Below are 24,220 nucleotides of genomic sequence, written 5' to 3'. Positions count from 1 at the left end.
GCTGATGATGATGATGATGATGGTGGTGGTGGTGATGGTGAGCAGGGTGTAGTGGCCATTTTAAGCTTTTACCCTTCCTCCACCTGCTAATACAAAACTCCCAGCAGGGGCCCCTCAATCAATCATTTAGATCTCCTTCAATTTTGCTGGATGGTTGTTAACAAATGATGATGAATCACTATGATGACAACAATATCAGATACAGATATTCAAGCAATGCTCAGTGTCCTTCGGTGCCACATTCTTCTGAAGAGGCAACTAATACTATAACATAATGCATCAGGTAGTCTAAAGGAGATTCAACAGAGACTGGAGCATCCATATAGGGTCATTACTGACCTACTTTAGTTCACTGGTTATCAATTATGGTTTTTCATCTACTGCTACTCCTGGGGAAAGCTACTGGAAGGCTGGAGAGTGGAAGCTGTGATTAAAATAATTATCCTTACATAGATTCACACTGTGATCATTTTCAAAGCAGCATTAATATATGTCTCGGTCCTAAAGGGGCATTTTCTTTTCTCCCCTAATGTCACACCAGAGGAGAACTAAAGAAGCCCAAAGGCCCGTCTGGTCAGCGCTTATCTGCCAAATGGTCCTCAGGTCAGCCCACGATGGTCATTTTGGCCCAAACACACCTTGTCAAGGAATAGGTGTATGTAGCCTATGGCTACTGTTTTTAAAATTCTCTCCATCAGACCAAAAAGCTTATATATTGATAGTTTTAATATTATCATTGGCACATTACTACAATGCATTTTATAAATTGTAATTCATAGCACAGAGAAAGAATGTCTTAAAATATGTACATCTACACTTTTTTTGTCTTGTATATTAACCGATATAATATGCAAATGATTAAAATCAGATACAGTACCAGTCAAAAGTTTGGACACACCTTCTCATTCAATGGTTTTTCTTTATTTTTATTTTTTTCTACATTGTAGATTAATATTGAAGACATCCAAACTATGAAGGAACACATATGGAATTATGTGGTAAACAAACAAATGCTCAACAAACCAGAATATGTTTTATATTTTAGATTCTTCAAAGTAGTTGAATGAGAAGGTGTGTCCAAACTTTTGACTGGTACTGTATATTATTGGTGATTATGTTATAATGTTATTATCTGGGGGTGATTTCCACCAGATTGTGTCTGTCATCAGTCAAATGATTAAAGATGAGGGTGATTGAGAGACATTTAAAGTAACTTATTACTCTTTGCACATAACGTTTCCAAATAATGAAAAATGTTAAGGGTGTGAGAACCAGAAATAAGCTTCTGTTCAGTGGAATCTTGGCTCTGGTTTTTAACTACAAGACCTGGTTAATAAACACAAACTTAACCCTTTCATGCATAGAGGTCACTACAGTGGACAGCTATTCAAATGTTGTTTTTCTTGTATATGCATGGGTTTTGATGACATAGTTGCACATCAGCCACTACAATAGCGCTCACTGTAGTGGCTGATGTGCAACTATGCCATCCAAACCCATGCATATACAGTACCAGTCAAAAGTTTGGACTCACCTTCTCATTCAATGGTTTTTCTTTATTTTTTATTTTATTTTTTTTCCTACATTGTAGATTAATATTGAAGAAATCCAAACTATGAAGCAACACATATGGAATTATTTGGTAAACAAACAAATGCTCAACAAACCAGAATATGTTTTATATTTTAGATTCTTCAAAGTAGTTGAATGAGAAGGTGTGTCCAAACTTTTGACTGGTACTGTATCATACTTTCTATTATAATTAGGCCTATATATTGTATTTCAACATTCATCTGCAGTAGTTATTAGGCTATTAGGCTGTCAAATAATTATAATGGAGTAAAAATAGTTGAACAATAAAGTAGCAAGAATTATAAATAACATTAGCCATATTTTGGATTATTATAACCTTATGGATGCATTACTGTGTATGTAACATTTGAATGGTGTAGTTTTAATGAGTTTATATGATGTTATGTAGTTAAATATGTCAGAATGTACAGTACCAGTCAAAAGTTTGGACACACCTTTTATAATGTTTTATTCTTTATTTTTATTTAAAAAAATTCTACATTGTAGATTAATATTGAAGACATCCAAAACAATGAAGCAACACATATGGAATTATGTGGTAAACAAAACAAATGCTCAACAAACCAGAATATGTTTTATATTTTAGATTATTCAAAGTAGTTGAATGAGAAGGTGTGTCCAAACTTTTTAACTGGTACTGTACAATAAAACAACATTTGAACAGCTGTCCACTGTAGTGACCTCTATGCATGAAAGGGTTAAGAACACATATAGGCTGTCACATTAAAAAAATAAAAAACTCTCCTGCCATAGTAACCACAGCGCATGAGGCAATATAAGGAAGTAGAACTGCATCAATAAGCAAATGAATAATTTGACCACATATTTAAAGAAAAAAAATCTGTGTATATATACACTCATTTCCACGAAAAAGAGTGCACGTCTCCGTCATGAATGTGCACGCGCAGAGGGACAGACTCGTGTATTAGCTCGCGGACTGAGCAGGCGTCCACACACACACACACACACACACACACACACACACACACACACACACACACACAGCTCCAGTCGGATGTCTCGCCTCCTCCTAGCTCCGTGTTGTTGCAGAAACCTATTTGTCGTCGCAGTCCCCCAAAACAATGGCGAAGCAGTAGCAATGACACACGTTGTAAGTTACAGTGTTTTGTGCATGCGGTGGGTTGGGGGTTTGGGTGGTCTCCTGTCGGTGCTTTGTGGCGTTACAAAAAGAGAAAGACTGAGACTGTTATGTGAGCTTGTGCTAGCTAACAGAACCACTGGAGGACACCCACAGTGAGCAGATCAGATGGGGATTGTGTGTGTGTGTGTGTGTGTGTGTGTGTGTGTGTGTGTGTGGGGGGGTCGTGAGATGATCAGGGTGATAATGGTGGACGTGGATAAATGCAACATTACGCATCTGAAGGGTTGGTGGCTGTGGTTAGCTCACCGTGCCACTGTGGTCTGCAGCTAAGGCAGCTAAGCTAATCATTAATGTCAGCTAACGTGGTAGCTTGTATTTAGTCCAGGCCCCCTTTTTTTTAAGAAAACCACTGTCTGTGCAACAATCTGACCAAAAAAAACAACAACAACTTGTTCCAAGACATTTGTTGAATGGTTGCAAGTCTTTTTTTTCCAGTGCTAAACATGTGTTGCAGTGTTTATTGTCTGTGCATATTGAAAAAAAAAAAAATGTTGTTCCAAATGTGCAAAAGTTTGTTTCCCCCCCTCACTCAATGACGTTATATGACCAAAGAAGCACTGCCATGAATGATTCAGAACTGAACAGAACATATGGATTCATGCTGGGTGTTTTTTTTTGGCCCTCCAGTGCATGTCTGCTGGGGGGCCCTGCCCAGACCATCACAGGACCAGGACCAGGGGTGGTGGTGGGGGGGTGTCTTAACTGTTTACTGTTCTTCACTGACCCTGAATGATGATGTGCAGTCTGTGCTCACAACGTAAAGGATGTCAGCCTCCTTTTGAGACATTGATACGTACAGCAGGATGAGGGCTCATTTTTTTAATAAAAGGAAAGAGATGTATGTCAGAATTAACAGAGATGTCAATTTCGTTCTTTTTTTACTTGGTAGTATGGATGTAGCATCGTTCCATTTTTACTTTGTTCATTTATTATTATTGTTGTTGTTGTTGTTTTTTGCAGTTCGAGCATGGCAGATAGAAAAGGAAAACCTGTCACTACAATCAAAACACTCACAAAGAAAGAACAAGAAGAGCTCAAGAAAAAGGTACAGAGGTTGGGGATGTTGTGATATTTGTTTTGATTTAGTGCTTTTTTTGAATTTAGATTTATGAATTTGATCAACAGTGAACTCAGTAATGAATACGATGCGTATACTATCTACTATGTTTTTGTGTGGAATTCTAGGAGGAAGAAAAAGCAGCAGATGTTTTTGAAGAATTCTTGGCATCATTTGAGACCAACGAGAAAAGCGGAGTGAAAACTTTTGTCCGCGGGGGTATTGTGAATGCAACTAAAGGTCAGCAGCTAAGACTTAATGAATGTCCTTCTAGCATTATGATAGTATGCTGCTATGTCGCAAATTCTGTTCCACTTCTTCTGCATGGTATGTCTGGACAGAAGATGAATCATGAGCTATCTGTTCCAATAACGGATTAACTGGAAATCTTAAGATAACTGAAAAGTTATTTAAGAATATCAGGCTGACTTGGCAGTGAAGTCCAATACTGAACAGTTCTTCAACTTACTGTTACACAGAAAACACAGCAGCAGGACTGAGCCGCCGCTCAGATCCGTGTTGTAGTGCTGGAGATTGGTTTTGGTCTCGAGACCGGTCATAAACACCACCTTTTTGAAGGTCTCGTTATGGGAATCGACTGCATTTTTACACGATCTGGTCTCTTTTTGAGACAAAGAGGACTCAGGATTTTAAGACCACTTCTGTGGGGATGTCACTCAATTGCCTGTGCATTGGCTGATTTGTCTGGTTTATTTATCTGTTAACATCATTACTGTGATTGCAAAGTCACCTTTTGGTTATTTTATCAAGGCATTTCTTATGGTACACTTATACATACACACATACAGTATATATGGCAATGAAAGGGGTAAATGAAGAGGAATCTTTTTATGTGGATCTTTCAGATCAGTTAGAGGAGGGCCTATGGTTTGCATGTTCCACATTTTATCGTTTATCATGAAGTGTGGAACTCGCCCTGCCTTGGTCTTGGTCTTGACTTGCTCTCAACCCCTCAAAGTCCTGGTCTTGTCTCCGTCTTAATGCACTCTGGTCTTGCTCATGATTTGGTCTTTATTTAGGTGGTCTTGATTACAACACTGGCTCTAACCTACTATTAACTTAACTATAGTTTGCACACCTAAATCATTGTTGGATAGTCAGTGTTCAATGATTGCTTTGATTACTTTTTGCAGAGGAGGAAGCAGCAGAGGTCAAGAAAAATAAGCTTTATCGACCTGCTACCAAGTTTGTCCCGGTGTCCCAGCATGGCTCGCCAGTATCATCTGCTGAAAGCAAAAAGGCTGTAAGTTTGCAATCTGATTTTTGTATATTGGTATAGTTGCAAACTTAAGTATGCAAACTTACTATTAAATTGTATCTTTAAATGTTGCGTGGTCAATTATAATAATAATAACCAGAATGGCTTCTTGTTTGATTTATAGACATTTAAAAAAAGGTCAGAAGAAAAGAAGAAGAGTAATCTCGAACTCTTCAAAGAAGAACTTAAGCTGTAAGTCTTTTTGCGAATGTGTCTAGCATCATGTTTCAGATCAATAAGTTGATATATTTTTGGCATACATAAGCCTATAACTCAATTTAAACAATGCAGAATACAGGAAGAGCGGGAGGAAAGGTATAAAAGGAAGAAAAGTGACTCTGGTGGTGGTGGAGGAGGATTTGGAGAACTGGACACACCTTTATCCGGACGGTCAGGTGAGAATCCCTCTACAGAATTGTTGTATTAGTTGAAAATTTCTAGCCTCTAAATAATCACCTTCAATCTTTCTTTTTCCCGACAGCATTATATGATGACCTGACAGTGCCAACCACCACTAACCTTTACATTAGCTGCATTAGCCCAAAGGTAAAGGAGCACACTTGACTTTTAATGGCCTAGCACAGCATCAATCGACATTTCTCACCGTTTGTTTTTCCTCCTTTTTCCAGATGAACGAGGAGATTCTCTGCAAAGAGTTTGGTAAGTATGGTCCCCTGGCCAGTGTGAAGATCATGTGGCCCCGAACAGACGAGGAGCGCTGCAGGACGTCCAACAGAGCCTTTGTGGCTTTCATGACACGGAAAGATGCAGAGAGAGCCTTGTCTTCTCTTGATGGTACAGTTGACTCTAAAACAAAATATAGGTTTGATTTACAGACTGCAATAGCAGGTTTATCTAATCACCATTCCCCCATTGCTCTTATTGTATGGTTATGTTCAACACTGACTGTGATTATGTTCTGTAGGTAAAGTGATTATGGGGTTTGAAATGAAGCTTGGATGGGGTAAACCAGCTCGGATTCCCCCTCAGCCTCTCTACACACCGGTGGGGGTGAGGGCCACACCGCCACCTCCATCTGGTCTCCCTTTCAATGCTCAGCCAAGAGATCGCTTCCGCAATGACTTCACCAAGCCGCTTGGTATGTCCAAAGGAGAGCTTGACAAGGTAAAGTTGTCTCTGTTCTATGGGGAGTTTGCATGACCATTTTTTCCCCCTCTGTAATGTGTGTTCAGCACTACAGGCTCTCATATTTTAGTTACAAGTGATGGGTGTTAACTATATTGGGACAGTGGCGTAATAGAACAGGAATTGCATTTGTGCAAACTGAGATAATTAAGGGAAACGAATCTTGAGAGAAGATTTTCCTTCATCCTTACGTAAGAAGTAACGCCCCACTCTTTAATATTAAATGAAAATACAAAGATTTTAAACTGCAGTGGGTTCTGCAACTGATTCTGAATAAGTCAATGTAATTGGTCATCATCGATCATTGCAAAACGTTGGGAATCAGGTTATTGTTATGTTGCATGTTTGTCCATTCATCTAATTGATCACCTTGTCCATGCAGTGCCATATCACAGTGTGCAGGGTAAATAAATGCACTAATTCAAAGTAACGTAACAGTTTGACTTTGTATACGCAACGTTACTATAAACCTTTTTGGATAAACTAGCTTAGCTACTATAGCTGGTTTAGCGTTTTAGAATAGTTTGCTAAAGCTGTGTCACCCTCCCCTCATTTCACTGACTATGAATGCTATCGTCGTTTTCTATGCTGTATGTATCCTGCAGTGTTTCATCTGTACAAGTACTCTCTTTTTAATATTTTCACTATTTGATTTGACTTCACAAACAGACTCTGTCCGAAGCCGTAGTCAAAGTGGTTATCCCAACCGAAAGGTACACACACTCTTCTTACTACGACTGACCAGCTGTGATAACACAAGTGTCATAGGACGCATACAGATTCAGGCAGGAGGTTCCAGTCCTAAGAGCTCTTAATGCATCTGACAATAAAGGACGTGGTAAACAACCCTGTGGACACTTTGAACATCTGCAACGTAGGACTGAGGGTTCTTATTGTAGATGTCAAAGGTCCTGATGGCCTCAGATTTACACACAGTGAATGCAGTTAGTATTTAATTTTTTTTATAGACACTAGTATTTGCTTCTTCTAGTTTCTTAAATACCTCAGATACTTCATGCTGTTCCCATCATCGTATTAATATGTGTTATTGTGAAAAGCAGTAGACTCGGTACATGTCTATTAGAGCCATTGATTTATACCACCATCTTTGAGCCCTGGGGTTTCCCATGGGTAGGCTGAGACACTGCAGACCGATACAGCTAGAAGGCAGATAGATTTTAATATTAACCCAAGTCAGACGATGTGGATTCATGCCGGTGCCATAAATCAAACTAAGTGCTGCTTCAGGTTAGAATAGCGTGTAATATGAAGGTCTAACTGCAGTGGTAGATCTGACACACAATCAGGTAACACTGCATGAACACACTGTACACTGATGCTCCAGTTCAGAGAGGATTCAGGCCTGAAGCCCCAATCCACACTAACTTCTCTATATCAACCCTGATGCTGACTTATGTAGTGTGTTCAAAGTGTTTTTCGTTCTAGTTATTATCTCAAAAGATATACATTTAAAGACCATTGGATCATTTTATTACATAAAAAAACTGGCCTGTAAATTCTCTACGTGAATTTGTTGGAACCCTTTTCTACAATCAAGGTGAATTGAATTAACTTTGGATTGGGGCTTTCAAATCTCCGAAAGATCAAAGTCAGCGAATAGATGCTGTGATTTGTGCGATTTCTTTTACCCCTTCCCTGGACACAGTGACCCAGGAACACTAAAGTACGCTGACTCACTGTCTGCACAGAGAGCAGTGACTAGGCAGTTTTACAAAGTGGTACGTCGCCTCATTATGGTCAACTTTTCTTTTTTAAAATTGCGTACGACACTGTCGGCGGGCGATGCATTCAATCGGCCTGTCAGCCTGCAGTTTGCATGGGCCACTAGTTCAGCGCTAAGCGGTATCAGAGATCTCATGCTGTGATCGACGGACAGCGTGCAAACCCTGCTCTGATGCACTTCTTCTTCTCCCACAGGAATCTATTATTCCTCATTCACAGGATGATAGAGTTTGTGGTGCGTGAAGGCCCCGTGTTTGAAGCCGTAATTATGAACAAGGAGAAAAGCAATCCAGATTACAAGTAAGCACTATACCGCAACTGGCCGTGTGGTGGTCCCCGTGACCTCGAAGGGGCACATATTTGATTCCCTCATTCTTTATTGTTTCAGGTTTCTTTTTGACAACAAAAGCCAAGATCATGTGTACTATCGCTGGAAACTGTTCTCCATCCTGCAGGTATGTTTTTTTTACTGCAAAACCTTGTTTCTCGGAAGAATAAAAAGCTGCTCTATACTTAACTTGTTAAACCGATTTCATGGGGAATAGCTGTCAAAGTCCGGCCCCGATTCTCTCTAGCTTTTCCTCCATGGAAATGAAGCTGTTGTTTATCCGCATGTGAGTTTCTATTCACCTGGGCTTCATCCTTACCACAGGGACAGTCCCCGACAGAGTGGAGGACCGCGGACTTTCGGATGTTCCGGGGAGGCTCCATGTGGAGACCCCCGATCATAAACAACTACTCTCAGAGAGGGGAAGACAGGGAAGACGTGGAGGAGGATGTTCCCCCTGAGGAGGAGGTGAAGAGAGGGCAGCTCAGAGCGGAGTAAGTGTGTCCGGCAGGCGTAACGACATTTATTCACGCATATAACTTTAGTTGAATTTCAAAAAATGTCACCTGTTATTCTATGCCATTCAGGCACAAACAGAGGCTGGATGCGTTGCTTAAAGAGCTCACGCCAAGCAGAGAGGATATCGCCAACGCCATGCTGTTCTGTCTTGAGCGAGCGGATGCAGCCGAGGAAGTAGTGGGAACCATCACTGAATCTTTTTCTTTAATTCAGACGCCCCTTCAGAAGAAGGTTCGTCTTTATACGAACAAAGTTGCACACGATGTCTATGTAAACTGTAGTTGATTTTACTCCCCGTTTCCTTTGTCCTCTTTCCCACAGATTGCCAGATTGTACCTGGTGTCGGATATTTTGCACAATTCATGTGCCAAAGTCGCTGGTGCATCGTATTATCGTAAATAGTAAGATCCTTTCCCTCCCATCAGATTTAACGAGTTTGCCATCTTTTATTTCTTCTCCACGTGACGGTCTTAACGTGTTTTTTGGTTCCGTCTTTTCAGTTTTGAAACTAAGCTAACGCAGATATTTGGAGACCTTAATGTAGCGCATAAAAACATACAAGCCAGGCTTCAGGCAGAACAGTTTAAGGTAATCCTCTGTTTCATTTGCTACACACAAGGACATTTACCATATTGAACAACAAAAGTAAGGCATTTTTCTATTCCCTGTCTTCACAGCAAAAGGTTACAAGTTGTTTTAGAGCATGGGAAGACTGGGCCATATACCCGGAGCCTTATCTAATCCGACTTCAAAACATCTTTCTGGGCCTCGCCAAAGCAGTGGAGGAGTTGACAGAGACAACAGAGGTGATATTAAATATGTATCTGCTCATTTGACACATTATTGCCTTTTTTTTAAAATGGCATTTCAACAAATTAGACATCTGTACATGTTGAAAAATATTTGAACACAAAGAAGATGATGTTCAAACACATTTGCTCACTTAACTTATGTGCACTTGTCTGTCTCCTTGCAGGACGTATCCTCCTTTATCTATGGTGCCCCAATAGACAAGGCACCCATAGATGGGTTACCTTTGCACAGAGCTCCTGTGGATGACCTGGACGGCTGCCCCTTAGGCTGGGACCCTCTGGATGGAGTCCCTGTTGATGACATAGACGGTGTTCCCTTAGGAGTTGCCATTGATGACATTGATGGAATGCCCTGTGAGTCCACACACCTATCTAAAAAAAAAACATCTTTTAACCAGAAGTCCACCGTTTCCTGTTCTCAATTATCTGTCGGTAGCCGAGCGTGCACCCGGATCTCCATGAGAACAGGGCATGCACGTACAGAAAGGGATTAATAACGCCATCAACTGATCCTGTCTTCACTGTCTCTTATTTTTCCTCAGTGGAGGAGAGCAACGTTCCTCTCTCCAGAGTGCCTTTGTCTAAGTGGGAAAAGGCTACTGATACTGGGACATTTTCTCAAGGTAACACAGGTCAACATTCACTCATGTATCATATCAATCCTTTCCCCTCCTGCTCACCTTTCTCCTCTCTCTCTCTCTCTCTCTCTCTCTCTCTCTCTCAGCCAAGACTGAGTCGAAGTGGGACATGGTGGTGGAGCCAAACGTTGAAGAAGAAGTGACTGTGAGGTAAGGCCTCTGTGGTTGGTATCAATGCATCGTGTGTCTAAGGAAACGCCGTGTACGTCAGCTGTCAAATGGTGTGGAAACGTGTTGTTCTTCTCTCGCTCCCGGTGACAGCGTCAACTCACAGGATGGAGATGAAGACTCACAGAGTGACAGCAGCGACGACTCCGGCAGGCTGTCCAAATACGAGAGTGCCGACTTCCAGAGCTCCCTCAAAAGTTTTCAAATGTCTGAGAGCAAAAGGAAACGGTTGAGAGAGCTGGAGGCAAGTCCATATTGGATTTTGTTTTTAATCTTTTTTTTTTTTATTATAAATATTTGCTTGCTATAGAAACAATGGAGTTGTCGGCCTGTAGCATTTGCTGTGATTCAACCCATCCACCTTGGTAAATTACACTTAATGCCACTTCAATAACCTGTTTAAATCAAATATATACAGAATCTAATTTAGGAAGAATGATGCTATTGAAGTGTAGCTTCTTGTGAGTTTTATTCGGCATCACTTGTTGAATAAAACAGTTGGATAAATTGACATTGGACTCCATAGTGAGCTGCCTCCGAACTGTTGCATCTTTGACTCTTTGAAAATATGTCAAATGGTGGTTAAATAAATATGCAGAACTGATTTTAGATGTGTCTTGACACAGGTAAAGGTCATGAAGACCCAAGACGAGTTGGAATCCGGCAAGAGGTCGAGGAAGTCTGGAATGAGCATACAACAACAAGTGGAGCACTACAGGAACAAGCTGCTCCAGAAGGTAGGCCGCTGCACACTTTTCATTTCATATCCAGTGATTGGATTTTACGCTTACAAAAATAGTAGTTGTCCTGAATTTGTAAGGCAGTTAATTATGCAAAGTTATCATTTACAGCAAATGTTTACTCCGCTGTCAAGGGTCTCTATAGCAAAAATGCAACCGTCACTGATATGTAATAGAAATATTTCTTTAATCAAGAACAGTGTTGGGCAAAATGTACAGAACATTAAAATTAGACTATGAAAGTAGTCAATTGGCACAGTAAAAAAACAAAACAGTGTTACTGATGCAAAGCACTCAAAATCAGACACAGGCAATGTGTAACTGCAGAGCCACAGGGTTAACAGTTTCAGATCTGCAGATGTAGTACAGTGTGTGCCATCTACAGGAAACGAAAGTCTGGCTTAAATTGCTGTTTTAAGATAACCAGGCAATTGGGATGGGTTTGTTAGATCCAGCACAGTCTCTGTTGAATAATTAAGAACAGTTCGCTCTGCTCCAAATATTATGTTCATTTCGCTGCTAATATTTTTGGCCACATAGAGAAAACAGCAGCTATAAAAACGTGTACTTTCTCCGCCTGTAGGTGCCAATGTTGATATGTACTGGTACACATCTGCAGGTCTGAAATAATAATAATGATGTTAATAGGTGGAATAGTTGAGCACTGGTCTGACATTTACAAAGCAGCTGCCCATTGTGGAGAACTAACAGGTTATTATGGGCATGTGAGTTACAAGCAGGTTCCATGTCGTGTTTTGCGTCTCAACAGGTAAAAGACATAGAAGCCTATATCTGACTTTATTTGGTTGTTCTACCCGTTCTGCTATAGGAGTTTGAAAAAGACGAAGACAAGAGTGAGAGAAAATCTAAAGACAAGTCAAAGGATGACAGAAAGGACAAAGAGAAGAGCAAAAGAAGCGAAGACGGGGTCAGAAGACGAGGACGGAGCAGAGATCCCGATGACCGGACACGAAAATCGAGGAGCATCTCCCCGTTAAAGCAAGTGAAATGAGATGTGTTTGTAGAGTTCCAGATGCATTCAGCCTGATTCTTAAAGTCAATCTGTTTATATGTTCAACAGGACAAGGTCTCCCAAATGGTCCAAGCGTTCCAAATCACCATCTCCAGACCGGAAGACGAGGAAGTCGAGGTCACGGTCGCCGCATCGCTCCCACAAGAAGGCAAAGAAGAGCAAACACTGACTCTCAACTCTGAACCTCGTCATCCATGAGCCTGCTGGCGTCCGTAGGTTTCCCCACCGCTCTACAAACGGACTGACTCGTCTGTTCTCTTGGTCCCAGCTTACACTATCCATGCAAGATTCAGCACTCTTTTTTTTGTATGATGAAGTTTGAACACTGTAACTAATTATATATATTTTTGTTTTTATGTTTGTTTTTAAAAAGAATAACCAGAAATGTTGCTGCAAAAGTTCTGACACTAAATAAATCACTGTTGGTGATGAATGTTGTGTGTGTGTGTGTGTGTGTGTGGAGGACGTGTTCGGTAGGGCCAGGTATCAAAACGTTTTTTTACTCTACCAAATTATTCGATGTTTAAAAAAAGGTTATCAACAAACATTCATCTAGATTGTTTGGACTTTTATTGAGGAAATTAAGAGCATTTGGTTCTGTTTACAAAAGCGGCAAGTACGCAATGTTACACACTGAATTTTTTTTTTTTATAATGAAATGTGCTTTCATTGGACAAAACAATTTATCAAAAGTACTTATGAGCCAGTACTGTTTTCTGAAAAATTGTAAGATACCCAGCCCTAATCATTAGTAACCATTAATAACCGCATTCAGATTTCCTGTAGCGTAGATTTGCGGTCATCTGCTAAAATGCTTAATATATTTTAATAGGAAGGCTTGAGAAGTTCAATTTAGAAAAAGCAAAGTAGATTTCATAGGCACAAATCATTTCAAACCACCTTGCTTTCAAGAAAATGGTTACATCTCTTTACATAAGACACATGTAAAATTTGAGACTGACATTAGGACAGTGTCTCGCATATAATTTATGTGAAAGCAAAAGAAATTAGTAAGGTGCCCATTCTACTACAAATAGCCTTGCAGCTATCTTGACCACGCAGCTGTAAATGAACACATACCTGAACAGACCACACACACTTGGCATTTCTGGCTTTTTTTTTGTTTTCTTAATGCCAAACCATTCACAGTTGCTTGGTATTAAAGATAAAAAAATTGAAATGTGACAGGGAATCACACCCTGTCTGTATCATACAGTCAATATCTTCCACTCATTAGCTCCTCTTCCACTTTAGGGTCCCTGTTCTCCCGAAAAAAAAGCTACAGAAGGCTCTTTGTCTCAGAGCAATAACCGTTAGGTAGTCGGGTCACGGGCTGTCCTTCATCTTTAGGACTGATCTCTGACGGACAGGCCTGAGTGTGGGGAGCTGACAACCTCAGAAGTGCTCAGTACTTTTTTACGTTGATGAAAACCTTGATGGCTCCGGTGAAGTCAGCAGAGAGTAGAACCTCGGTGTGATCCGTCTTCAGGGCTCCTGCAAAGGACGACACTATTTCATTGCACTGAAATGGCACTTTTGATGTCACGAAAGCTGTCGATGTATTAATTAAAATGTATACCTGAGGGTATCGTTTCAGAGTCTGTGGAGTCCAGGCTCTTGCACTCTGCTTCTGGTTTGTCTGCTCCAGCTTCTTGCGGAACAATAAGGCCTGGGTGCGGTGCAAAAATTGCTGAGGTGACGACTGCATTGTGTGCTGAAAGATAAAAGTTAAAGCTTTAGTATCAGTTCAATCAATGGGAACAAATAAATCAGACAAGTGGTTGCATTACAATAATGTTTGTCATTCACCACAGAGACTCGGTTACCTTTAATTCCTTCCCAGAAGTCATTGCGGTCCCGTCGTACGGAGGTGAATTTGCTCAGGTCGTGGTAAGTGCTCCAGATGTACACATACTTATCCTCCGAGCCACTGACGATGAATGAGTAGTCATGACTGTAGGGAGATAATCCCAGGGGGTTAAGTCAAGGCGCAGTGAAACATAAAAACAAGACTTTTGTGACTGAAGTCAAAACTAAATGAAAGACAGACAATCCTCACCTGAAGCTCGCCTTGATCTGGCTGCTGCTGTTGACGTAACCTTTGTATTTCATGGATAAAGACAAGTCCCTCAGGTCATAAAGGCGAATGCGGGAATCATTTGAGGTCACCAAAATCTATCAAGGGGGGGAAAAATTTGTCATTTACAAGTCTGACAGTCGTGCCTCACTATAGTGACATCATACATGCTGTAGATGGATTTGTAGTGGAGATCACATGTTACCTTATTCTCTCCAGGTAAAGGTTCAATGCCAGTGATTTTTCGTCCAACTTTGTTCCTGCCTCTGGTGGACCTCACGTGGATTTGAGTGTGGTATTTCAGACGCTAAGGGATGGGCAAACCAGAAAAATACATTTAGCCTAGAACAAATGCTGTGATGACAAAAAAAAAAATGTATATTTTAGCAGAAAAAAATACCTCTGTGTCATAGAAGATGCATCGGCCGTCGTAGGTGCCAATGACGGCGTACTTCCCATTCTGGCAGAAGTTAGCGGCCGTGATGAGGCGCGTCTGGCCGTCCACCTCGTTCCACAACGCCACCTTCTTGTCAGGAATGTTCCAGAGCCGTAGCTTTCCATCCAGAGAGCCACTCAAAAAGTATCTGTCATCCTGGGAAACACGAAGCACGTGTTAACGTAAAGACAGTCCGTGGGCCAAAATGAACAGATGTGTGATCTGTGGTGAAATAAGTTTTGCAATGTAACTCAACTTACTCTGGGATGGAAAGCAATGGCTGTGACAAAATCAATATGCTGAAAGCAGCAGAGACACTCTCTCCTGGATATGTGCCACAATCTGACTGTTTTATCCATGGAAGAGGAGAGGAGGAAGAAGTTCTGGATTGACACAAAAACAAGAAAAAAAAAGTAAGAGGAGAGATAAAACCAGCACTGAGAGTGTCTAAAGTTTGTGGAGTGGAGAGATTAAAGGATTTATAAAGATGGCAGTAAGACATCACCTTTGACCAGGATAAGTCCAATAGATCAGCCGTGTGACCTTTATACTTGCAGAAGGGGATTTGACGGAACGGGGCATTCCCGTCTGTGTCTGGGTCCTCTGGAGCACAACTTGCCTATGGCGAGAGTACAGTCTATTACTAAAATAGCTTAAACATTTCCAGTTATTATAATATTTTCTTGAAAACGTCTTACAACCCACAAATCAATAGCTTCATTTCACTCACCCCGTGATCGTCAGATTTAGAGGAGCATAGACTTTCCTGAGAAGGAGACGGTGAAACTCGACCTGGACAAGCCCAAAAAATAAAAATATATATATAAATAAAATCTTACTGTAGCCAAAGATGAGCATCTTAATTAAACATAATCAAATCATCATTTAACAATAATAATAATAAAAAAAAATCTGCTGATGATGTTACCATCAGTGTTGTACTTTAATCTCATGTTATTGAAGTAGTCAAAAGCAATCTTCAAGACCCAGATGCGAACCACGTTATCTTGGCCCGCGGTGGCCAGCAGCCTCCCGCAGTGAGAGAACTTCATCGTCCAAACGGCCCCCTGAGGAAGAGACCAAGAGGCTGTGAAACCGAGAATTCATTGCTGCACAGCTTCTCTTATACACTACAAAAAAAAACATAGAACTCAGATCCTCTTACCATGTGCTCTCCACTCAGGTCTTGCACAACTTTAATCTGATCAAAGTCAAAGGGACCCTTGAAGCTGTGTGCTGCCTTGAACTTGGCGGGCCTGGTGTAAGGCATGCCCTCATCGTCACTTGACGACGGATCGTCCTGATCTGTATGGAACACTGAGCCCACCCAAAACAAAAACCATAACTCACGTTGTCAAGATCTTTGTAGCAGCTGGAGCATACATTTTTCACATGCATGCACTGGCAAATCCTTTAAAAGGAATGCACACTTTGGCAGCAGCATTCAGTCTTTAACAAATTTAACAAATGATCCGTACAAGCAGTTTCCATTTCATGATTACATAGAGCTTGTTCCAGATCTAAAAGCCACACTTTCATCAGTGAAACATTCCTCAGGGACTACGTCAAATCATGTTTACTCGTTGGAAAACAGTTTGATAAAGACACACACACACAGCGAGTACATTTAGATACACAGAGGTCATTATGCAAAGTAGAATAAGTCCTCTGCATTATAAGTGTAACAACTTATTTGTTGATGTTATTGATTTGTGGGTTAAAATGATTTAGTAGTGCATTTATTTGACTGTTGCCATTCATGGTAATGACAGTGAGAAGTGAATTAAGCTACATGGTGTAGTAGCAGTCTAGTACATTGTGTTTATCCTGTAAAATGTCCTTCAAAGCAGTATATTAACAATTTAGGCAATTTTACAAAACTACATGGTTTAATTTTATGAGTTATCCTGAAATATAACCAATTGTACAAATGCTTAAAATATTTGTGTTCTTTTACCTTCATCACGCACGCTTTTCACTTTGTTGACTGCCTTCTCTCCGTATTCCTCAGCCAGGTGCTTGGCCTTCTTAACGGACTTGCCCAGAAACTTTTTAAACTGTGTTCTGGTTAGAAAATAAGGGACCACAAAATGTTATGTTATATATTTGATCATGTGGTGAGAAAGGGGAAGAAAAAATACATTTCAATAACCTGGAGTTTTCTTACGTTTTCTGTTTTAGTTTTCCTCCATCTGTGTCTGCCAGTGGAGCCTGCGCCTTGTCATCGTCATCTGACTGTGCTGCATCATTCCTGAGAGGAAAAAGTATAACAGATCTACTTCCTCTAGAAAATGTACCATTTGTTTCAACATGATGAGGCTTTAAAAGCTTTTCGTTTGGATAATTAATACATGCAAATGTACCCGTGTTAAAAGAAAAACAAAAAAACAATGCAAACACTGGCAGTGCTTTCCACAGCAAGCCTATCCCCTTTCTAGAAAAACATGTATTTACTGGAAGGGTGTTTGATAATGAAGTGTCTGGATTCAATGTATTCTTTCACTTTTTGTTTCTACATATATTGCAATACTGGAAAAAGCACCACTTATTCTTTAAAACAAACAAAGTATTTAATATATAGAACAGTATTGAGAAAGAAACATATCCTACTTGCTTCCTGCGCCAATCAAATGTAATCAATCTTGCAGCTAATACAGAAAATAATTTTCCACTTACGTGATGTACTCCTTGGTCCTCCTCATGATGTGCAGAGTGAGCGGGTTAATCCCTGCAGGAAGTTTCTCTTCTGCCTGAATTAAAGGGATCTCTTCCCCAGTGTCCAAATTCTTGATCATCACACTAGCCAGAATTTCCTGGTTTAAGATAACAAACAAGTTCAAATGTTGTGTCTAAAAGGTTGTTCGATGGAATGTGCAAGAGGTTGGATCATGGCTTGGATTCAAGCTAAATACAAAAGGCAATAAAAACAAACAGAGAGGGATTCTTACTTCATCTGTCAGTTCTCTACCAGAGTTGGAACGTGGACGCTGGGGGCCTGGAGTTTGTCCTCCACTCTGAGATGAGGCCTGGTCATCCTCATTTTCCTTCAAAAAAAGAAAAGCAAGCATTGGTGCAACAGATAAGCAGACTCCTACACCGTGAACTGTTTCATTTTTGAGCATCTCTGGATTAAAAAAATAAATAAATTAAAAAAAGGAGGTCAGGTCCACAGCCTCACTGACCTGTGCTGTCACTACTTTTTCCCCACTGGTAGCACTGGCCAGATCCAAGGAATGCTGCAGCTCTTTGGTTAGACTCCTCACTGTGCTGCTGGGAGACACCAGGCCTGAGGGCTCCAGAGCATCTGCAGACACTGGACCATCGTACAACAGAACACAACACTTCATCTGAAAAACTATTCAACTGCTCTGGTCGCTCTGTACATGAATGCAGCAGTTTGACACTGCAGTTTGATAAAATAGAGGGCGTCTATTACATGGGATGTAAGATAACAGCATAACCCTAAAATAGTTGACTTTCTAGAATGAGATCAGTGTTTTTATCCACACAGGCTACTGCTCTTAAGGCTGTACTTTACGGCAATGTCTAACACTTTAAGAAAGTAACTAATCTAGTGATGTCGTAGAAGGTTGAATTCAACGTTTATACAACATTCAATCAATGAAACAATCATCAACTTTAACTGTTTTCTCTACCTTCCAGTCCAAGTGGCCTTAGACACTCCTGAGACTTCTTGGAAGGTAGACCCTGCCAAGACGGTGGAGGCGGTCTTGGTGGAGGACCTCCGCTGGGAGGGGGTGGGCGTGAGGGAGGAGGCTTCTTGGTGCTTGCTACAATGTCCGGTTCCACTGTTAACTGCCGCGGCGGTTTCGTAGGCCCAGAGGAGTCCGAGTCAGCCGCCCTGTCTGTGAACGGGACCTGGTCTAAGATATCTGCAGGTCTCTGCTCCTGCTCCCCTTCTGCAACTACAACAGCCCCCTCCAGCCGACTGAGTCCTACGGTGCTGGTGATGTCCGGGGGCTGAACACCCTCTTGTGACCCCACTGATGGCCCTGGGAGATCAGCGGGCGCAGGTAAAGAGCACGCTCCGTTTGTTGCTGCACTTCCCTGTCGGCCCCCTGGCCTCTCGTCAAGTTGAGGTTCGACAGCTGGCGCTGCTACCTCCTCAGGAACTTCCTGAGCATTGTTCTCTTCCGTTGGCTCCGGTTCTGCTCTTGCATCAATTTGAAGCTGATCCAACAGTTGAGCCACCTCACCAACATCACCTACACCTCCCTTTTGACTCTCCTCAATGATGCTATCAATGATCTACGAAGAAGAGAAAATAACATTTAACAACACGGCAACTATGATGCAAGGTCCCATGTCCAGCTCAACTACAGCAAAAATATGTTATTGGCTTTACATGGAGCTTTTCTTTATTACTTTAGTTAGTAGTTAACACAAAACAAAAACATAAAGATAAAGTTATAGAGTTATATACACATACAAAACTGGAAGGTACAACAAAGGACGCAATGCAGATAATGCCATTTATAAAGCATACCATCAAAGATTTCCGTGAAACAACAGTATCTTTTTAAAACTCTTTTCAAATATTAAATAAATAATATGAAACTCCATTATTTTTGATAAAGCTCTTTCCATTTTATTACTGTCATTTCGTGCAGGACACTGTGCAACAAGGAGAAACACAAACCTGTAGGGAATCATCTTGCTGAGTCTCAGATGCAGCGACTCCGCCGCTCACATCTTGCGCAGCGTTTACTGATCTCTGTGAAAACTGTCCAGAAAACAGAAACATGACCATCAATAGATACACATTGGAAATAACAAAAGCCAGAAGCCAGCTTTGATCTATATGGAGGCTCATCAAGCACATCCAGAAGTAAAAAACATATTTGTATCAGTAACTTACTAAAGAAATTGATGTTTAATGCAGATATTTCTTTAGATTACCAAAATTCTCATGTCCAGCTAACTTTTAATTGGCCTTTTTTTTCTTTGAAACTTGAAAGTCAATTCAGGGGTCTGCACACTGATTTTATCTATGCATGAAACACTGCTCTATTGTGCAATTTTATTTTGGTGCAAAATCAACGTTTTCATTATAAATTTGCTGATTTAAGGCACAGAGCTAATGCTGGTCTGTGAGCAACGTTCACTCCTGGGTCAATTCCAATATCAGTTCAGAATTGTGATGCAAATAAAGTAGTTGATAGTGTCTCTTGAGCAAGCGTAATTTGAATTTCAGTTGTAACTGTCAGTCTGGAAAAGGCAGGCAGAGCAACAAGGCCAGATGATTAATTTACATTTAATTTACATTTTCCTAACTGTCAGGAGGGAGACGCCCGCTAACCAATGCAAGTGGCAGATGCCATGGCTAAGGGTTGAGTATTAGCAGTCAATGACTCATCACTAAACAGGCTTTGGTAATGTTTTCACAAAGGGTACCAATATCTTGACCTGAAGTCCCTTAAGATGGGTGTCATTTCAAGGACAACTACTCTAAACACTGCAGTCACCTCTAGATAGTCAAACACTTCATGTTAGAACAGTGGACTGTTTTAGTAGGTCTGAGGTCCAATAACCATCGCTACCTGAATCTGGTAAAACACCCAGAATCATTAAGGTCCAATTCTGATTAATTCTCTATTTTAACTAGCAAAGAAGTAAGCAAACAGGTCGTCATTTTGGTAAAGAACAACTGCTTTCAATCAGGAGTTAAAAACAATTAATAACAAACTACCTCAACAGATTCAATAAAAGGATTCCAAAGGAATATAATACAATTTAATTTAACCTCAACCCTTGGTAGTAACTACCTCCAGTTCACTTTCATGCACTGGTAACATTCAAACTAATGGCGACTCAGCAGATACTGCCTTGATTCAACAGTGGCTGAGCTTAGATAAACATACCCCAGGTGAAGGAATGGCGAACTTTGTAGGTGACCTAAAAAAAAAAAACACATAGTGATACAGTTAAAAAAAGGTGGTGAAAGTCAAAGTTTAAAATTCAACATGCTCAAACAAATCTAATCTGAAAGCCAAGCTTGTTATTATTTAATCTATCCCCTTTGAGCAGTTAAGATTTATGTATTTATGAATTATAACACTTTTTATCCGCTAAAAGAAAAAACAGATTTTCAGACCTCTTCAATCATTAAACAAACTTTTAGGACATGTTTGCTATCAAATGTTGTCTGAAAAAGTAGGAAAAAAACAGACAAGAATGGTCTGTGATTGATTATGTTGTGTGCGAATTATTCAATAATGAAGGAGCAAAAATAAGCCAAGGTTGGTTTCTAAACTTGATCAGTACTAAAGAGGTGGAGCTAGATACAGCAAGAATGTCAAGCTGAAAATAATAACACCATAAATAACATGCATGTGTTGTGAAGTGAATAATGCACAGAATGGATATTCACATGGTGGCCTCAGCAATTGATATTTACTCTATATCTACAGCTTTCTATAATGCAAAATGGACATAAAGCCCATTTAATCTTAGTTAATGTAAATTACATTAAATTACATTACATTACATTACAGTCATTTAGCAGACGCTTTTATCCAAAGCGACTTACAGGAAGTAAATCCATCATACACTGCTAGCATTTCCTAACAATATTTTTCCTGGTTCATTTGGACTCAACTAGATGATGTTACAATAAACTATGGCCTCAGCATTTGATATTTACTCTGGAAAAAAAACACTTTCTATAATGCAAAATGGACATAAAGCCCAGGAGGCAAAGTAACAATTTAATATTATTTTCCAAAAACATGGCAATGTTTCCTGGTTCATTTGGACTCAACTAGATGATGTTACAATAAACTATGGCCTCAGCAATTGATATTTACTCTCCATCTACAGCTTTCTATAATGCAAAATGGACATAAAGCCCATTTAATCTTGGGGTTAGTTAATGTAAATCCATCATACACTGCTAGCATTTCCTAACAATATTTTTCCTGGTTTCCTGGTTCATTTGGACTCAACTAGATGATGTTACAATAAACTATGGCCTCAGTAAAGAAAACCAGCAGCTTTCTATAATGCAAAATGGACATAAAGCCCAGGAGGCAAAGTAACAATTTAATATTATTTTCCAAAAACATGGCAATGTTTCCTGGTTCATTTGGACTCAACTAGATGATGTTACAATAAACAATATTTCTGAATGGAAAATGTGTTGATTTGAACTCAGGAACAACATCACGTGACTTGAGTATTGAAGTCTAGTCACTATACACCATTATGAGAGTTTAACACAATACTGCATATAACATGCCTACAGAAATGAGCATCTTTAGGTCCTGATGGCTCTGGAATATAAAAAAACAACAATGTGAAATAAAAAACATGTGCATGAGTCAAAAAGTACAACAATGTGTGTCCTTACACTTTGGGAGAAGGAGTCAAGTGGACGTCCTCGGGAGCATCATAGAATTCCTCGGTGTCACTCGTGTCTGACGCCATGCTAACATGGGACGAGCTCGCGAGCTTAAAAGTCAATTCCAGTCGCGAGGCAGCTGTCTGAAAAGCCTAACCTGCGCGTGCACGTGCCCCACACATGCACTCGTGCCTCTGTAAACTGGCTTTTCTAAATCTATGTTGTAAGTGTGGACGGCTCGGTGTCTGTCTGTCCGTCCGTCCGCCGCTCTCCTGTCAGACGTCACTCCATACAGGGGGGTGTCTGCTAAGCTAAGCGTTCTTACTGTCTTATCGGCACAGTGTCCTCCATTCATAAGACAGCGACGAGCCCTTTTTTGGGGGTTTTTCTTTTGTTTTTTTTGTTTTTTTTACAACAGCATACTCTTTGGTCAGCTGTCAAAGCTAACGGAGCCAGTGAGCCGCGTCATAAACAAAACCAGTAATACAAAAAACAACAACACATCTAACGAGCGAGGTGAGTCAAAGGGCGGGGCCCGCGCGTTCTCTTCTTCTGCTGCGCTCTTGTGACAGCTGAGGGGTGGTTTGGACACGCTACTGCCCCCTGCTGGACGGGTTGAAGAACAGCAAGTAACAGGAGAAAGAAAGAAAAAAACAGGGATGGGCTGATGTTTGTATTTTGTAAAAGCTGGAAAACCATCATCTATAAGGGGGAGAAGCTAATCCCCCGAAATCAGTGCAGCCAAGAGCATCGTACTGGATTTAGAAACAAATACCAATATGCAGTACCAGTCAAAAGTTTGGACACACCTTCTCATTCAATGGTTTTTATTTATTTATTTATTTATTTATTTATTTATTTATTTATTTATTTATTTATTTACAGTACCAGTCAAACGTTTGGACACACCTTCTCATTCAATGGTTTTCATTTATGTATTTATTTATTTACAGTACCAGACAAAAGTTTGGACAAACCTTCTCATTCAACTACTTTGAAGAATCTAAAATATAAAACATATTCTGGTTTGTTGAGCATTTGTTTGTTTACCACATAATTCCATATGTGTTCCTTCATAGTTTGGATGTCTTCAATATTAATCTACAATGTAGAAAAAAAAAAAAAAAAATAAAGAAAAACCATTGAATGAGAAGGTGTGTCCAAACTTTTGACTGGTACTGTATTTATTTATTTATTTATTTATCTTTTTATTAATTTATTTATGTATTTAATAACACCTGATATTTCCCTTTGAATGCTGTTTATTGCTACATCAATTTCAAAATCCTCAGACTATGGGCACTCATTAAAGCACAGCATTTTGTTATTAATAATTGATAGGTTAACTTTTTAATAATCAAAACTTGTAGAAATGATATGTCAAGAGTAAACTCTATATTTGAAATTCTCCTATGAGATTAATTGTTAAATGTTAATATACCAAATACAGTACCAGTCAAAAGTTTGGACACACCTTCTCATTCAATGGTTTTTATTTATTTGTTTATTTATTTATTTATCTTTTTATTTATTTATGTATTTAATAACACCTGATATTTCCCCTTTGAATGCTGTTTATTGCTACATCAATTTCAAAATCCTCAGACTATTGGCACTCATTAAAGCACAGCATTTTGTTATTAATAATTGATAGGTTAACCTTTTTATAATCAAAACTTGTAGAAATGATATGTCAAGAGTAAACTCTATATTTGAAATTATCCTATGAGATGAAATGTTAAATGTTAATATACCAAATACAGTACCAGTCAAAAGTTTGGACACACCTTCTCATTCCTTTATTTTTATTTTTTATTTTTTTCTACATTGTAGATTAATATTGAAGACATCCAAACTATGAAGGAACACATATGGAATTATGTGGTAAACAAACAAATGCTCAACAAACCAGAATATGTTTTATATTTTAGATTCTTCAAAGTAGTTGAATGAGAAGGTGTGTCCAAACTTTTGACTGGTACTGTAGATATTTGACAATATAAGAAATACAGAACATACACATTTTTTTTTGGTCATTGCCTTTATTTCTGTTATTAAAAAAAAATGTGGCCAAGACAGACCATAACATTTTACTGTTGAAAAACTATTCAGAGCTTGCTGGTGGAGAA

At 39.8% G+C, this 24,220-nt stretch overlaps 2 protein-coding genes across 3 annotated transcripts; one reads left to right on the top strand and one right to left on the bottom strand.

Annotated features, from left to right (window-relative positions):
- The first annotated feature begins 2,559 nt into the window (after positions 1–2,559).
- Positions 2,560–12,392, top strand: zgc:163098 (uncharacterized protein LOC100037380 homolog). Of its 2 annotated transcripts, XM_054625267.1 has the most exons (24): positions 2,560–2,704; positions 3,716–3,800; positions 3,941–4,052; positions 4,967–5,076; positions 5,216–5,283; positions 5,383–5,486; positions 5,573–5,637; positions 5,721–5,886; positions 6,017–6,216; positions 6,907–6,950; positions 8,176–8,280; positions 8,369–8,435; positions 8,633–8,802; positions 8,896–9,058; positions 9,149–9,228; positions 9,328–9,415; positions 9,505–9,633; positions 9,804–9,993; positions 10,182–10,262; positions 10,364–10,427; positions 10,539–10,689; positions 11,072–11,182; positions 12,015–12,184; positions 12,267–12,392. In XM_054625267.1, the coding sequence occupies exons 2-24, from the start codon at positions 3,723–3,725 to the stop codon at positions 12,385–12,387; spliced, it is 2,637 nt and encodes an 878-aa protein (XP_054481242.1). In that variant the 5' UTR covers positions 2,560–2,704; positions 3,716–3,722; the 3' UTR covers positions 12,388–12,392. The 2 variants fall into 2 exon arrangements, with proteins under 2 accessions (XP_054481242.1, XP_054481243.1); XM_054625268.1 differs by lacking the exon at positions 10,182–10,262.
- A 580-nt stretch (positions 12,393–12,972) lies between these two features.
- wdr44 (WD repeat domain 44) lies at positions 12,973–22,661 on the bottom strand. Its single transcript, XM_054625266.1, has 20 exons — positions 22,101–22,661; positions 20,614–20,647; positions 19,392–19,475; positions 18,388–19,000; positions 17,914–18,044; positions 17,680–17,775; positions 17,408–17,544; positions 16,899–16,982; positions 16,689–16,795; positions 15,897–16,048; positions 15,660–15,798; positions 15,462–15,523; positions 15,237–15,350; positions 14,992–15,114; positions 14,696–14,887; positions 14,501–14,602; positions 14,278–14,393; positions 14,045–14,172; positions 13,798–13,932; positions 12,973–13,712 (listed from the first exon to the last, which is right to left on the bottom strand). The coding sequence occupies exons 1-20, from the start codon at positions 22,175–22,177 to the stop codon at positions 13,624–13,626; spliced, it is 2,715 nt and encodes a 904-aa protein (XP_054481241.1). The 5' UTR covers positions 22,178–22,661; the 3' UTR covers positions 12,973–13,623.
- Positions 22,662–24,220: the final 1,559 nt, after the last annotated feature.

The sequence above is a fragment of the Anoplopoma fimbria genome, chromosome 24 (assembly GCF_027596085.1).
Source record: "Anoplopoma fimbria isolate UVic2021 breed Golden Eagle Sablefish chromosome 24, Afim_UVic_2022, whole genome shotgun sequence".
Taxonomy (NCBI): Eukaryota; Metazoa; Chordata; class Actinopteri; order Perciformes; family Anoplopomatidae; genus Anoplopoma; species Anoplopoma fimbria.
Note: the sequence above shows the minus strand (reverse complement) of the source record. Positions and strands in the feature narration are given on the sequence as shown.

What these genes read in the sequence shown, in the direction of transcription:
- zgc:163098 (XM_054625267.1), top strand. Translation starts at nt 3,723, where the DNA reads ATGGCAGATAGAAAAGGAAAACCTGTCACTACAATCAAAACACTCACA. An exon ending in AGACGCCCCTTCAGAAGAAG is followed by an intron (nt 9,059 to 9,148) that starts GTTCGTCTTTAT and finishes TCTTTCCCACAG; the next exon opens with ATTGCCAGATTGTACCTGGT. An exon ending in AACGGTTGAGAGAGCTGGAG is followed by an intron (nt 10,690 to 11,071) that starts GCAAGTCCATAT and finishes GTCTTGACACAG; the next exon opens with GTAAAGGTCATGAAGACCCA.
- wdr44 (XM_054625266.1), bottom strand. Translation starts at nt 22,177, where the DNA reads ATGGCGTCAGACACGAGTGACACCGAGGAATTCTATGATGCTCCCGAG. An exon ending in GAAAAGCGTGCGTGATGAAG is followed by an intron (nt 16,049 to 16,688) that starts GTAAAAGAACAC and finishes GGGTGGGCTCAG; the next exon opens with TGTTCCATACAGATCAGGAC. An exon ending in ATTAAAGTACAACACTGATG is followed by an intron (nt 15,524 to 15,659) that starts GTAACATCATCA and finishes GGGCTTGTCCAG; the next exon opens with GTCGAGTTTCACCGTCTCCT.